The 13,593-nt window shown below is 41.6% G+C and overlaps 1 protein-coding gene across 1 annotated transcript; it reads left to right on the top strand.

Moving 5' to 3' along the window:
- Window positions 1-5,234: 5,234 nt before the first annotated feature.
- On the top strand, window positions 5,235-8,129 carry TMEM252 (transmembrane protein 252). The gene is made up of 2 exons (XM_040090732.2): window positions 5,235-5,509; window positions 7,301-8,129. Exons 1-2 carry the CDS (start codon window positions 5,235-5,237, stop codon window positions 7,647-7,649), a joined length of 624 nt encoding a protein of 207 aa, XP_039946666.1. The 3' UTR covers window positions 7,650-8,129.
- Window positions 8,130-13,593: the final 5,464 nt, after the last annotated feature.

The following is a 13,593-nucleotide window of genomic DNA, read 5'->3' as shown; positions in this document are numbered from 1 at the left end:
GCATGTAGGAGGAGGGAAAATTAAACAGAAGAATGACACTTAAATTTTGAATGCAAAGTACTGCTTGTTAACTTTCTCCCTGCGTAAATTTTTTCCCCAGACATGTTACACTGTCATTAAACAATATAATCAGCTAATAAGCTATGATAGCACTATTGTTTAACTGGTAATTTTTTACTAATTTGTGATGGGAATTCTGCCAAAATCCTCACATGTGTAGTGGTGGAATACAAATCTTTCTGTAAAATGAACATTTCAGCTGTCACATTATCTACAGCACTCACGCATGAACAAAAGGGAACTTGTCTCATGTACAGAGGATCCTCATTCTTTGGGGTGAAGGTTATCCATATTTGCAGAGAGGCGCTGTAAAACTGATTCCTGCTCAGAAGTTGTGGGGATACACCTGTGCTGGAGGCACCACAAGCAGAGGGAACAGAGCAGAATGGAGACGATGGCCCTGCACACCCTCTAATCCACTCTGCTCAGCCAGGCTGTCACTCCTTATCCACAGCTCTGCTTCTTATGCTCAGGTAAACAGACATCAAAGCCTTCCATTTGGTGGTCTTGGTTCTTCTTGGTTGTTTTCTTTTTTTGTTCGTTTGTTTTGTTTGTTTCCCCCCATTTTAAATGCATTCTATTTCACTGTACACACAATATTTTTTTTTTAACTCTTAACTCAACAGAAAGAACCATAATGTCTGGTTCAATAGATGTTCATTTGCAATTCATATCTTTCCAAGGCTCCTGGACATCATGCAAGATGTGGCATTTTTAAGGATGTGGACATGACACAAAATGCAGAATGCCTGTATTTCCTCGCCAGAGCCTTCCACTGTATCTTCTTGCTAAGAGAAAAAGAAATGTCTACTGTATTTTCTTGTTCCTGCCACAGCTATCATTCTGGTTCTGACGTATATAAATTAAAAGGGAAGGCCTCAGATATCCTGATAATCCATCATGTTCGTTTCAAAGTTTTACGGAAATATACCATTCTGATAAATATATCAATAAATAGTCTGATAGACCAAAGATCATTCCACATTCATTAGGGAACTTTCCCATTTATGTGTATTTTTTTCTGACTAACCATTTCACATCATCACTTTAAACTATTTAAAGTGTTAAAACTTTAAACTATTAAACTTTGAACTATTTTAAGTTATTGCAATCGTTATCACAATTACTGTATGTTATTCTTTTAGTAAATAAATAAAACATTAAAATTTGGAAAGAATACCTGGGGAAAAAAAGAATATCTGATTCACCAAAAATAAAGTTTAAATATTGGTTAAAATAGCATCTGTTAAACTTCAAAATTTTTGCAGTGATTTTAAAACTTATGTTAAACTTATGTATGTTAATTCTCCTTATTTTAAGTATTTTTTTGGTTTTTTTCTGCTACCCATATCTGGAGTAAACTCTCCTCAACCATTTGGAGAAATTTCTCAATAAAAATCCCGCAGTGTACTATATTCAATCAAATTAGTTCATTTCTGCTCTTTTCAAGTATTTATAGAACTAATTATACGCCGTTTCCTCTATGAAATTCAATCATTCATTCCCGAATACGAGCCACACGTCCTAAAATCACAACTTGTGCCTCCAGACACAAAGAGCAGCCCTGGCTGTGTTCATGCATCTTGTTTTGCGTAGGCATCGTCACATTCTCAGGTTGGAAACTGGTCTGTGAAATGTGATTTTGGTGTTCGTATTGCATCGACTCTCAGCCATTCTTAAACTTTTCTATGCTCACAGAGCTGTCACTAATTCAGGCAGGATATGGAGAAGAGAGTGCAGCTGCAGAGCTTAAAATCATTTCCCATTACTTCAGTTACGTATTTTTAAGGAATACTGGAATTGCTAAAGAAACCCATTGGCAAATCTGCGCTGAATTATTGACAAAAAAATAAAATACCCTTCGAGGGAGTTGTTATAATAAATCATGGCAGCTAAGGGTGCTACAAAGTTACAGAAGAAAAATGCAAACCTCGTGTAAATCCAGAATTTTAATCTTATTAAAAATAATTCATTCCAGACTAGAGCAAAACATATAATCTTCAAATTTGTGGTAAAATATCACTTTTTAGTAGCAAATGTGACTTCTAATATCTTGTATCATGCACGTACTGTGATATGACATGCTACTGGCACTAACACACCCCAAATATTTGCATTAAAAGCTCTACTATTTTCTGATAATCAAGTTTTCCATTTTATTAGTAGTTTAAAAACAAGTTTGTGTTTCACAACTCTCATAAAAATGTGTATGATATCACAAATTTCTTTCTGAGCAGCATAATTCTAGATGCTGGTTTGTTGAAGCCTTACATGCTTCAACAGGATGCAGGATAAGCAGTGACCTTTCAAAGTGAAATGCAAATTGCCGAACAATCGCAACCATCAAATCACCCAGTGGAACATCCATTAAGTTCATCTTCAGTCAGACTTCCTAAGAACTGCTTTTTCTGCATCTGGACTGCTACCTTTTGACCTTGGTCTGCAGCCAGTTCTGCTCAGTAACCTTTACACCGTGTTAGCTATTCCCTTTTCCGACCTGATCTCATTAGAAGCAACTTTCTTCCTGTTTTGTAAGAGAAATAGGAAATCTGCTCATCCAGTCTCTGATGCAGTCCAAGACACTCGCTGCCAATGAAACAATCAAGCTGCAAAATGTTAGGGGAACTGGAAAAAGCCAAGAACAACATTACAGAAAATCTGCAGCGATGGAAAACAAGAAAACCTGATAATTAAACAGCATTGTGGGGCTATTGTCACCTTTTTCTTTTCTTTTTCCTTTATATACCTCCTAGGTGAGATACAGAAATTTGGAATCAAATGCTGTTTTCAAGGATAATATACCCACAGTCTGTTGCCATAGATGAAAATGACCTCTTGGAGAAGTCACCAAACTCCTGCAGCCTACAAAAAACCCTTCAAATCTCCAAAATGCAAAACAGGAGGCAGATATACATCTTCCCCCAAAAAGGGGCTCCTATATATGTCCTCTTCTCCCACAGCATGGCAAGGACTAACCCCTCCTTGTCTGTGATCCCCCATCCTCAGCTCCTGGGCAGTGCTGAGCTGGCTGCTCTCTGGTCAGAGCACCTCCCAGCCTCCCCATGGATGAGTTTTTCCTAGTATAGAAATGGAGTGTATTTGAATTCTTAGATATATATATATATATATATATATATATATATTTTTTTTTTTTTTTTTTCACATAGAGAGAATACAGTTTCCTATCCAGGTTTTCCTGATGCATTTAACTAATCCTTTCTTACTGCAGATATGATGCTATAATGTTCCAGGTACAAATTTCAACGGCCAAACAGGTCAGTGAGTACAGATCTATACAGAAAGCAAGAAGTAAAAATTATTTTTATCAACATTATTCTTTCAGAAATACTGTCTTGTGTCAGAAGGAGTAGCGTTACCAAAGATGTGAATTACATTAATTAACTGAACTTTAGACAGGAGTAATTATAATTACTCATTAAGAACTTGGTACTTCCATTTAGGTGAGTTAAGAGCTGAAACGTCAAAAAACCCAGAAGTAATAAGAAGCATTTTGGAAAATAAAGTGTGTTTAACAGATATGCAGAAAATAGAAATTATACAGAAAAAATACTATTGTAAATTCAGCTGGGTCTGTTAACCTATGGGAAAACAAATTGAAGGAGGAGCATTCATTAATATCTGGAACAACAGAGCATGAAGCAAAGGCGTCCTGGAAAACAATCCTGCACCCGAAGGAAGATGAACTGGTGGACTCCTTCTTAGGCAAGGCAGATGTAAATTACTTGCTTTTCAAAAGTTTATTTTAATGTGTTTCTGTCGCAGCACACTTTTGCAGTTACATTTCTGGAAGAGCAGCGGTTGCTGTTGACTGGGCATCCAGCAGCACGGACTCTTCTGTTTCACTGTGCTCCACCTGCCCCTCATGTTCCCAGCCACCACTCACACCTTCCCTGCAGGAATTCCTACCCCCAGTACATGGCTTTACCCACCTGGTTACTCCTTTCCTCCGTCACAACTGGGCCACCTCTTTTAAAGACCTGAATTTGGTGAAGCCAGAGCCTAAAATAACAGTTTTCCCTGACCCACCCCCAGGTCCCTGAGAAACATGCACCTGGACTATTGCTAAGTGACAACTCACATAAGTGGGAATTTGCTCCACTTTACGTCTTTTCCACTGGAGCAGATCTTTTAAGGGAAGTAACCTGATTTTCTTTAGTGTCACCAGTGGTTTTTGCCGTTGAATTTTTTGCTGCTTTTGCAACTCAAGCCTTACAAAGCAGCATAGGGAGGTGAGAGCTGGCTGTTGTAACACCCATTCAATAATAACCATGCAAGTTAGGCGGCTGGAGAGAAAGCTGTGAGTGCTACTCAGAGCCCAGCATATCCTTGGGGTAATTCCACATCTAGGAAACCTGCTCACTAAGAGATGTACTGCCTTCTGCTGCTTCTTCTGGGAGCTCACACACACCCCTCAAGGCTGCCCTGTGTCTCAGTCTGAGGTGCTGGGCTTTTTATGCCTCATGCAAGTGCTTCATGTGTCAGCCCGCTGGGCTCTCAGGACCAAGGTACTGGATGGCAAGAGCTAGTGCTCGGAGAAGTAAATCCTTTTTCGAACCTAGACTGACGCCTGTCAGACACTAATATCCTTTAGTGCTACCTTATCTTGGCAAGTCAGAGAGAAAAGGTGAGATGACATTGCCCCTCAGAGAACAGCACTTTTTGCCCATGCCCGTTCCCCTCCTCATGTCAGTCTGCATTTATACAAAGCACAATTTCCCTTCAAACCTTTAATGGGGATTTATGAACAGCACCTTTGTTGGTCGTTGGTTGCTTTTCTTTTAAAGTAAAGTAAGTCAAACTTAGCAAATACAGGTCTCGTTCAGAAGCAGTGCAGCGAGTAAACTACTGCAAATCATGCAGTGAAGGTAGCAGTCCAAGTTTACACTCCAGAGATTACAGCGGCAAAGGGATGGTTCAGGAAGTTTCTGCTTCCTTCCCTAAAGTAGGTAGAAGGTTACAAATTAATCTCGATAGAGTTTATAAGTCTCTCAAAGAGTTAATGAGTAGTTAGAACTGTCTGCTTCTCTTAATTGCCTAAAGGCCAGTTGGTCCTGTAGCATATAAAGTACCCATACATGAAGACAAGAAGTACAGCAGAGAGAGCCAGCAAACAAACGGCAGAGAGGAACAAAGTGCCGTGTTTTCTGTGAAAGATGCCAAAAGGTCTTTTTACTTTCATTCGTCTTTTTGTGCTCTTACTCAGTTTCTCCACTATTTGCCTGGCAGTACTTTGCATGTCCACGAATTCCTCCATGTGCAGCTGTGGGAACAACAAGCTGGTGTTTTACTGCCTGTTAGCTTTGGGGCTCTGTCTCCTTGTTACTGGCATTTTCTGGAGCACTTTCCATGAAGTCCTGAAATACAGGGCCCTTGGCATCTCCATTCGAAGTCCCAGCTGCAGAGAACCACACGTCTGCACCATAGACAGGTATGTGTTGCAGAAGAATTGGGAGGGAGGGATGCTGGTTTTTAAACTTACTGTGAGAAGAAAGAAGAATACAAGGCTTTTACAAAATGCAAATCATGTAGTCATTTTATTGTTTTTCTGTGGAGGGAACTGTGGTGTGAAATTTTATTTGCTAGAGCGAGCAGCAATGTGCAAACAGCCGTTCACGCAGACAACACCTAAGGTAAGGTATACTGCACGAAACAAAGAAAGTTTCAAATTTTCCAAAGCTTCCAAAGTCATGCATGGAGGCAGCAGGTGCAGCAATTCCAGCTTGGTGCAGGAGCATGCTGAGTCCCATCCCAGCAGACAATTTAAGATGTTGCTGTGGGGCAGGTGCTCATGCAGGTTATCAAAGCTGAGGTATGCAGGGGGCCTCAGCTCATTCATTATTCATCTAACTGTGCCAATTTAAAAATCTCACAAAATTCAAACTGGCCAGGCAAAAGGTCCTGCACCTGGGTTGGTGCAAAGCGAAGCACAAACACAGGCTGGGCAAAGAATGGATTGAGAGCAGTTCTGGGGAGAACAACTTGGTGGGGGTTGTTGATGAGTAGGTCGGTGTGACCCAGAGATGTGCACCTGCAGCCCAGAAAGCCAAAGGTGTCCTGGGCTGCATCAAAAGGAGTGTGAGGGAGGGGATTCTGATCCTCAGCTGTGTCTTTGTGAGTCCTGGAGCACTGCAGCCAGATCTGGCATCCTTGGCACAGAAAGGGAATGCACCTGCTAGAGCAGGTCTGGAAGAGTGCCCTGGAGATGATCAGAGGAATTGTGCTCTTCCCTTGTGACGACAGACTGAGAGAGCTGGAGTTATTCAGCTCAGAGGTTCCAGTGAGACTGCAACACCCTTGTGTACATGAAGGGAACTTATAGGAAAGATGGAGAAGGACTTCACAATAGAACATGTAGTGACAGGACAGGGGGGAATGGTTTCCAATGTAGAAAGGTTATGTTAATTTAGGCATTGGGGAAAAAAAGAAATGCTTTACTGTGAGGGTGGTGAGGCACTGGAGCAGGCTGCCCAGAGAGGCTGCCCCATCCCTGGTAAGTGTTCAAGGCAAGGTTGGATGGACAACCTGGTCTAGTGGGAGGTGGCCCTGCCCATGGCAGGAACTGAATGATCATTAAGGTCCCTTCCCAAAACATTCTGTGACCCTATGACTTTGTTCTTAACAAAGTCTGATGCTTTCAGAGAGAGAGTTTCTTAAACTGATTGGCACTAGGCCTGGCAAAACTCTTCAGCGTGGTCACTGGATACGAATTGCTTTTCCCCCAGTGTTGTGGAAACCATACTAGAAACACTGAGAATGGGTGTGCTAAAGGCACTATAAAAGCAACATTCAGTAAATTTTGGTTAGATAAGGAGAGACATACCAAATTTATTTTAAAGCTGTGGAAAACAATGGTTATTCTAATAATAAATAACACTGATCTCCTTCTTCCAAATTAAATTTCTCTCAGGAGCTTGTTAAAATACTCACAAGCATGAGTGTTTTTATGCCATGATTGGGAATTTTCATGGGGAAGGCTTGTTTTTTTAGAATGCTGTGTTTTAATAAAACCTTTTTTTACAAATACAAGGCAAGTGATACCAGTTTTATAGTTTTTATACTAGTGACTTTTTTATACTAATATATTTCATTGCTTCAAGCACTGTTTACAGTTAAAGCCTCATCTAAATTTTGGAAACATAACAGACAAAGCATCTAACCAAGCAATGTGAGATAAATCACATTAACCATGATGTGTTTCCTTTTGGTTTTCTTATTTTAGGCCTGACTTCTATCCTCCCTCTTATGAAGACAGCATAGATCCTGAAAAACTGGTCTCCTCGCTGCCAGATGCCTCCACACTAAAACAGCAAAAATTCATCGATATTCCTCCTCCTCCATATAGTGAGAGCAGTGCAGAGTTTGTCAGTGAAACAAATGAGCAGGAACAGCCACCACCATACACATTATCTGTGGAGCAGCAGCAAACAGCTGAGCAAGACCCAAACCTCAGAGGGGAGTTAAATTCTCATATATCCATGCCAGAAATCGGTTGCCAACAGGATACAGACTTCCAGAGGACCTCAGGAAGAGTCACACCTGTCAAAACAGGAGAGACAGGCAGCCAGTAAAATCCTGCATCTGTGAAGCAGGGAAAACGGGAAGAGGACTTGTGTCAGTGATCCCTGACAGAAACACTGCTTAGGGTGAAATTGCACAGGAAAAACACTGATCATTTGTGACCTAGAGAGGAGTTGGAGGGGATATGTAAAAGTGCTCAGTATTTCAAATTAGAATAAATCTCCATAGAGATAGAAATGTTCAGGCTGTGTCTAGTAGAAGTCACCGTATCTGGCAACAGGAGTTTCTTAAGCTACAAGATAAATGGAGCATCATGCTCTTATCAGTCTTGACTTGTGCTTCATAAGGGGTTTCAGAAGAAAGCCGTCTTTTTTTTTTTTGTTTTGAGACATTAACTGACTTGGGAAACCTATTAAGTCAGCTTTTGTTTGAAATTTGCAGATTAATTGTTGCAACTGATTATTTTTGTATTGTATACCTTTCAAGCTGTTTTATGTGGGGGTAAAAATGACTGCTATTTTACTAGTGAATTCATGAATAAATTTTGTATTTAAAACAAATGTCTTGTATTTGCTTATATGATACGAGGTGCCCATGATTCAGGATGAGGGCACCATAAAATACACCACTTAGCTGCCAAACAGAGAGCTCTGGTTATGCTTACATCTCCTCAGAGGCTATTGTCAATTGCAGGAGGAAAAATCATCTCTGACTCCTCTCAGCCAGTTCTAAGAGCAGTTGCTTCTGTCAGAGCTTACTCAAGACTGTGGAAGCTGAAAAAGGGACCCTGTACCCTGTTTCTGACACAAGTGGCTTCATAATTATACAACAAATTCCAGAAAAAGGACAGGCTTGGACTCATCCTTCTTCTGCTACATATATCCTTCCTCCTACAAAATCACTGAGGCAAACCGGCATCCAGACCACGGTAATGTAATTCCAGATTACAAGAAAAAATTTACGAGGTTTCACTCAGATCTGAACTTTTAACACTTACTTTAGATGGAATTTTTCTTTTTGGTTTGGAAGGTTTGGGCCGGAAAACATCATCTAGTCCAAGCCCTTGCAAAGAGCAAGTACGCCTTCAATTAGATCAGGTTGGTCAGAGCACTGTCCAACCTGACCTTGATTTTTTCCAGGAGTGGGGAATGTATCACCTCTCTGGGAAACCCGTTCCTGGTTTTGCTAGAGACCAGTGAGACAGAAAAGCTATCACACTTTCCAGATGTTCACATACTGTAAGTTAAGCAAGTTAAGCATTACAGTTAAGCTTAAGTAAGTTAAGCAAGTTAAGCATTACAGCAGTACATGCAAGCCATGGCTAAGGCCAGGGAACTGACAGCTGCATCAGTTTTCTTTTCCAAAGAATTTTATCCTTTATGGGAGGAACATACAGTTCTTTAGTTGCTGTAAGGAGAAAGGAAAGAGGAATAAAATGGGATGGGCAAGCTACAGAGGAAGAAAAACCCTTTCAAGACAAGTTGGGGTTGAGAAATGTAGTAAAATACCCAGAGGGAGAAAAAAAAAAGAGTCCCTGAAAAAGACAGAAGATATAAATACTTTTCAAAGTGACTGAGAAACAGTCCAGCACAGAGAACAATAAAAAACAGAGGAACACAACACATTCTTTCCAAAACAGATGAAGAGAAGATCTGCTTGAGTGACCTTGTTATGGCCTTTCCTCCTAGCATTACTATATCCACCCCCCAAAATCTCTTACTTCTTTACTCCAGAGTCTCAGTTTCTGAGGGCAGCCCACATTCACAAGTATTAGTGCAGGTATCCATCACAGCAGATAAGACTGATTAACCAGGAGATATCCCACAGCAAAATGCTTGTCCTCTGCATGCTTAGGGGTGGGGGGGGTTTTGTGGGGGTTTGGGGGTTTTTTTTGGTTTTTTTTTTTGGTTGTTGTTGGTTTTGGGTTTTTTAAGGGTTGGGTTTTTTGCTTTTGGGGGCTTGGGTTTTGTTTTGGTTTTTTGTTTGTTTGTTTGTTTGTTTTTGTTTTTTGTGGTTCTTTTTGTTTTTGTGTTTTTGTGTCTTTGTTTGTTTGTTTGTTTTTGGTTGGGTTTTTTTTGGGGGGGGGTGGGGTGGGGGTTTTTTTGTTGGTTTTTTTTTGTTTCTTTTTTCCTGTGGAAATCTAACTAGATTTCCACATGAAAATATCACTAGGTGATATTAAAGCAAGACCAAAAGAGTGAGTAATGTCTGGGACTACAGCTCTGGGTCATACTAAGAGCAAGTACCTGAAGTTTTCTCTTGGAATGGTTTGCTATAGGAAATGCACTCAGAGAATTTCCACATATATTTATAAACAACCAGGAAGTTCTTCCTTTCTCCCAGTTCCACAAGAGTCCTGCAGTGCCCCTTTTTAGTGCCAGCCATTTGCAGACATTGTAAGGTCCAGAAATGTGAAACTGAAGATAAATGCATCTTCAACTTGCAGTATGCAATGAAGTATTTGATGCAAAAAAGTTACTGAGATAGGGAGAACATTGAAGTTAATACCTAACATTTTGATACAATCTGGTTTTAAGTTTCTCTTTTCAGCTAATGAACTATTTTATTATGAACTGAATGCAAAATGGCATGGGCAATGAGCTCAAAAATGTAAACTGTCTTAAGGCAGCAAGAGGTTTTAAACACTTTGCTTTTGATCATACTTAGTAGCATGAATTTATCTTTGCCAAGAGTAGCAGCTGGAAATTTTACATTAAAATAAATTTTCTTTGGGCTAAAGGATATGAACTGGACAAACTAAAGCTTCATAACAGAACAAATTCAGTGCATTGACAAACAACTTCCTGACACTGGTGACTGAGAAGCCAGTCTTGGCACTCACACCTCCAAAAGAAATGTGTGGGCCTGTGAAGGTTTTTGCTGCAGGCATCATGAGATGATGAGTTCGGAAATTTGAGAGGAGGGAGAACAGCAAAGAGTGGAACCGAAGTTTGCAGAGCAGACTTTAACATCTCTAGAGCTGCTTGGAAGAATCACATGGGTTCTGACCCTGGAGAAAGGATGACTCCAGGACAGCTGTTTAATTTTCAAAGATCACCTCCTTTAAGCTCGGGAATCATTCAACCTGATATGCAGAGTTCAAACAAAGGCAGCAAAAGGCCTACATGGATGGCTCCTGACTAAACTGGGATATAAACAGGAAATGTAAGACAAGTGGAAGCAGGGACAGCTGAATTAGGAGGAATGCAGAGCACTGTACAATCATGCAGGGATGAGATGAGGAAAGCCACAGCCCACCTGGAGTTGAATAAGGTGACATCAGTTGAAGACCAGCTGGAAATTAATCTCAAACAGCCACTTCCTTTCCCCCCACCCGCTCCAGTGAGAAAGGGAGAAAAAGGCAGAGATCATGCTTTGAGATAACAATTTACTGAAAAAATAGTAATATGGAAAACAAACAGTAACAGAAACAATACTAATAATAACAATGTATGAAAGAGGGTGATTACAAGCCAAAAATGCTTATGGAAGTCCAACCATCCAGTTGTTACCATGGCCAGTGACCACGACAGGTTTTCCGAGACAAAGGAGAAAAATGGAGGATGTCACCACACCCTCGGTGGCCACGTGGCTTTTCCAGAGACAAAGGAGAAAAGCGTGGGCACGACCACAGCCAATGCGGGGTTTTTCGTCCCCTGCCTGAGACAATGGAAAACAAGGATGGACAAACCCCCCAAGCCAGTCTGCTCCACCCAGACCACGCTGACTGCAGTACTCTGTTCAGCACTTCGCTTCCACAGGTAAAGAGGGAACAAAAACGCTGTCCTTCTGATGCCTTAAGTTCCAGCTTTCATGTGTTTCAGATTCTGGGCTGCCCAGGGGTGCAGTTCTGAGCCTCATATTTGGTGTCAGTCAGCTCTCTGCACAGAGCAGGAACACAAAACAAATCCTTTTCCTGATGAGGACCAAGGACAACTTTCAGGCCCAAAAGCACAAACAACGGCGGCTAAAGGATGGGACCTCACAACCTGGAGCTGTAATTGGACAATTAAACCCCAATATGCAAATGGACTAAAACTTATAAAAATGTAAGACCTTGTGATGGGTCAGCCATTTTGTGACCATTCTTAGTCCACCTTGGGTGTAGCTCTGGTCAGGCCCTGTCCTGCCCAAGGTGTATCCTAGAGGCCTTTCAATAAATACCTCCTTTATTCTCTAGCTCTTTCCAGTCTCTGATTCAGGTCAGCTTTCCCAAGGCATCACTTCCACTCTACCTTTTCTTCTACCCAAAGCCTTGCCCTGCAGCAATGACATGGCTGGCATAGAATAAATCACCTGTACACATCCATACAGCTCCGGCCTCCTTGCCCTTCCCATACCCCCATCCCAGAAAATGCAAAAATAACACTGTACTGGCCGAAATCAGGACAGATGAGAAATGTGAAGGGTAATGGGGAAAGTTCCTACAGCTACATGAGCTGAAAGAGAACGTAGAAAACTTGAGGCGCTCGGTGCCTTCTTTGCCTTCATCTTTACTGACAAAAGCAGTCTTCAGGAATTGTAGGCTTTTGAGACTAAAGGAAAAATATGGAGCGAGGAAGACTTACCTTGGATGGAGCAAGAAATGGTCAGTAAGTACTTGAAAAAACAGGACATACACACCTTGATGTAATGACTTACAATGGCGTGCACAGAGCTGAAGCTGAGTCACGGTATTGCTACCTTCTGTTGCCTTTGGAAGATTGTGGGGACGAGGAGTGGTCCCTGAGGTAAGAGAGAAAATATCACTCCTGTCCTTAAGAGAAGGAGGATCTAGGGAGTGATCGGCTGGTCAACCTCACTTTAGTTCCTGGGGAGGTGATGGAGTTGCCAATCCTGGAAACCCTTGCCAAAGCCAAGGACAAGAAGGTGATTAGGATCAGGAAGGATTTGTGAAAGGTAAATTGTGCTTAACCAACCTGATGACCTACAATACTGAAGTTCAACTTGCTGATGCTGAGGGAAGGCTGATGTGAAAGAGAGACTGGACAGAGCTGGAGAATAAAGCAGGTATTTATTGAAAGGCCTCCAAGATCCACCTTGGGCAGGACAGGAGCCTGACCAGGGCTACACCCAGGGTGGACTAAGAATGGTCACAAAATGGATGACCCATCACAAGGTCTTACATTTTTATAAGTTTTGGTCCATTTGCATATTGGGGTTTAATTGTCCAGTTACAGTTCCAGGTTGTGAGGTCCCATCCTTTAGCCACCATTGTTTGTGCTTTTGGGCCTGAAAGTTGTCCTTGGTCCTCAGCTGGAAAAGGATTTGTTTTGTGTTCCTGCTCTGAGCAGAGAGCTGAGTGACACTGAGTGTGAGCTCAGAACTGCACCCCTGGGCAGCCCAGAATCTGAAACACATGAAAGCTAAAACATAAGGCATCACAACAAAGGGAAGTCCTGCCCTTGTGGATGAACAAACCCAGTCACCAATACATGCTGGAGCCAGTGGGCTGGAAAACAGCCACACAGAGAAGGATCCAGGGATCACACACGTAACAAAAAGTTCGCAACTCACCTGCACAGCAGACAGCAATTGACATCGGGGGTTGCATCAGGAAAAACAGCAGGAATGGCTTCTTGGAGGAAGGTGAACCTTTCCCTCTGCTCAGCACTGACAGAGTTTAGATACATCTGGAGTGCTGGGTCCAGGCCTGAGCTTCCCAAGCACAAAACAGACATGGACATTCCAGTACCTCCAGCAAAGGGCCATAAAGAAAAAGAGCCTGGAAAAATTGTCATATGATCACACACTGAGGGAGTGTTTAGTCTGGAGAAGAGGAGGCTCTTGAAGGATCTTACAGATTTCTAGAAATACTAGGTGGGAAAAAGAGAAGTGTAAGGACCTAGGCTCTTCTCAGTGACAGGGTAAGAGGCAATGGGCACAAACTAAATCACATGATATTCCATCTGGACACTGCAGAAGGTTTTGCTGTTGGGCTTTTGTTTCTTTTGTGTGGGTTTTTTTTTGTGTGGTTGTTTGTTTGGTTGGTTG

This window comes from Hirundo rustica, chromosome Z (genome assembly GCF_015227805.2).
Source record: "Hirundo rustica isolate bHirRus1 chromosome Z, bHirRus1.pri.v3, whole genome shotgun sequence".
Classification (NCBI taxonomy): domain Eukaryota; kingdom Metazoa; phylum Chordata; class Aves; order Passeriformes; family Hirundinidae; genus Hirundo; species Hirundo rustica.
This window is presented reverse-complemented; position numbering and strand designations above follow the sequence as displayed.

Bases quoted from the DNA above. Each gene is read 5' to 3' on its own strand.
- TMEM252 (XM_040090732.2), top strand. From the start codon at position 5,235: ATGCCAAAAGGTCTTTTTACTTTCATTCGTCTTTTTGTGCTCTTACTC. The intron at 5,510-7,300 runs GTATGTGTTGCA...TTCTTATTTTAG, and splicing joins CACGTCTGCACCATAGACAG to GCCTGACTTCTATCCTCCCT.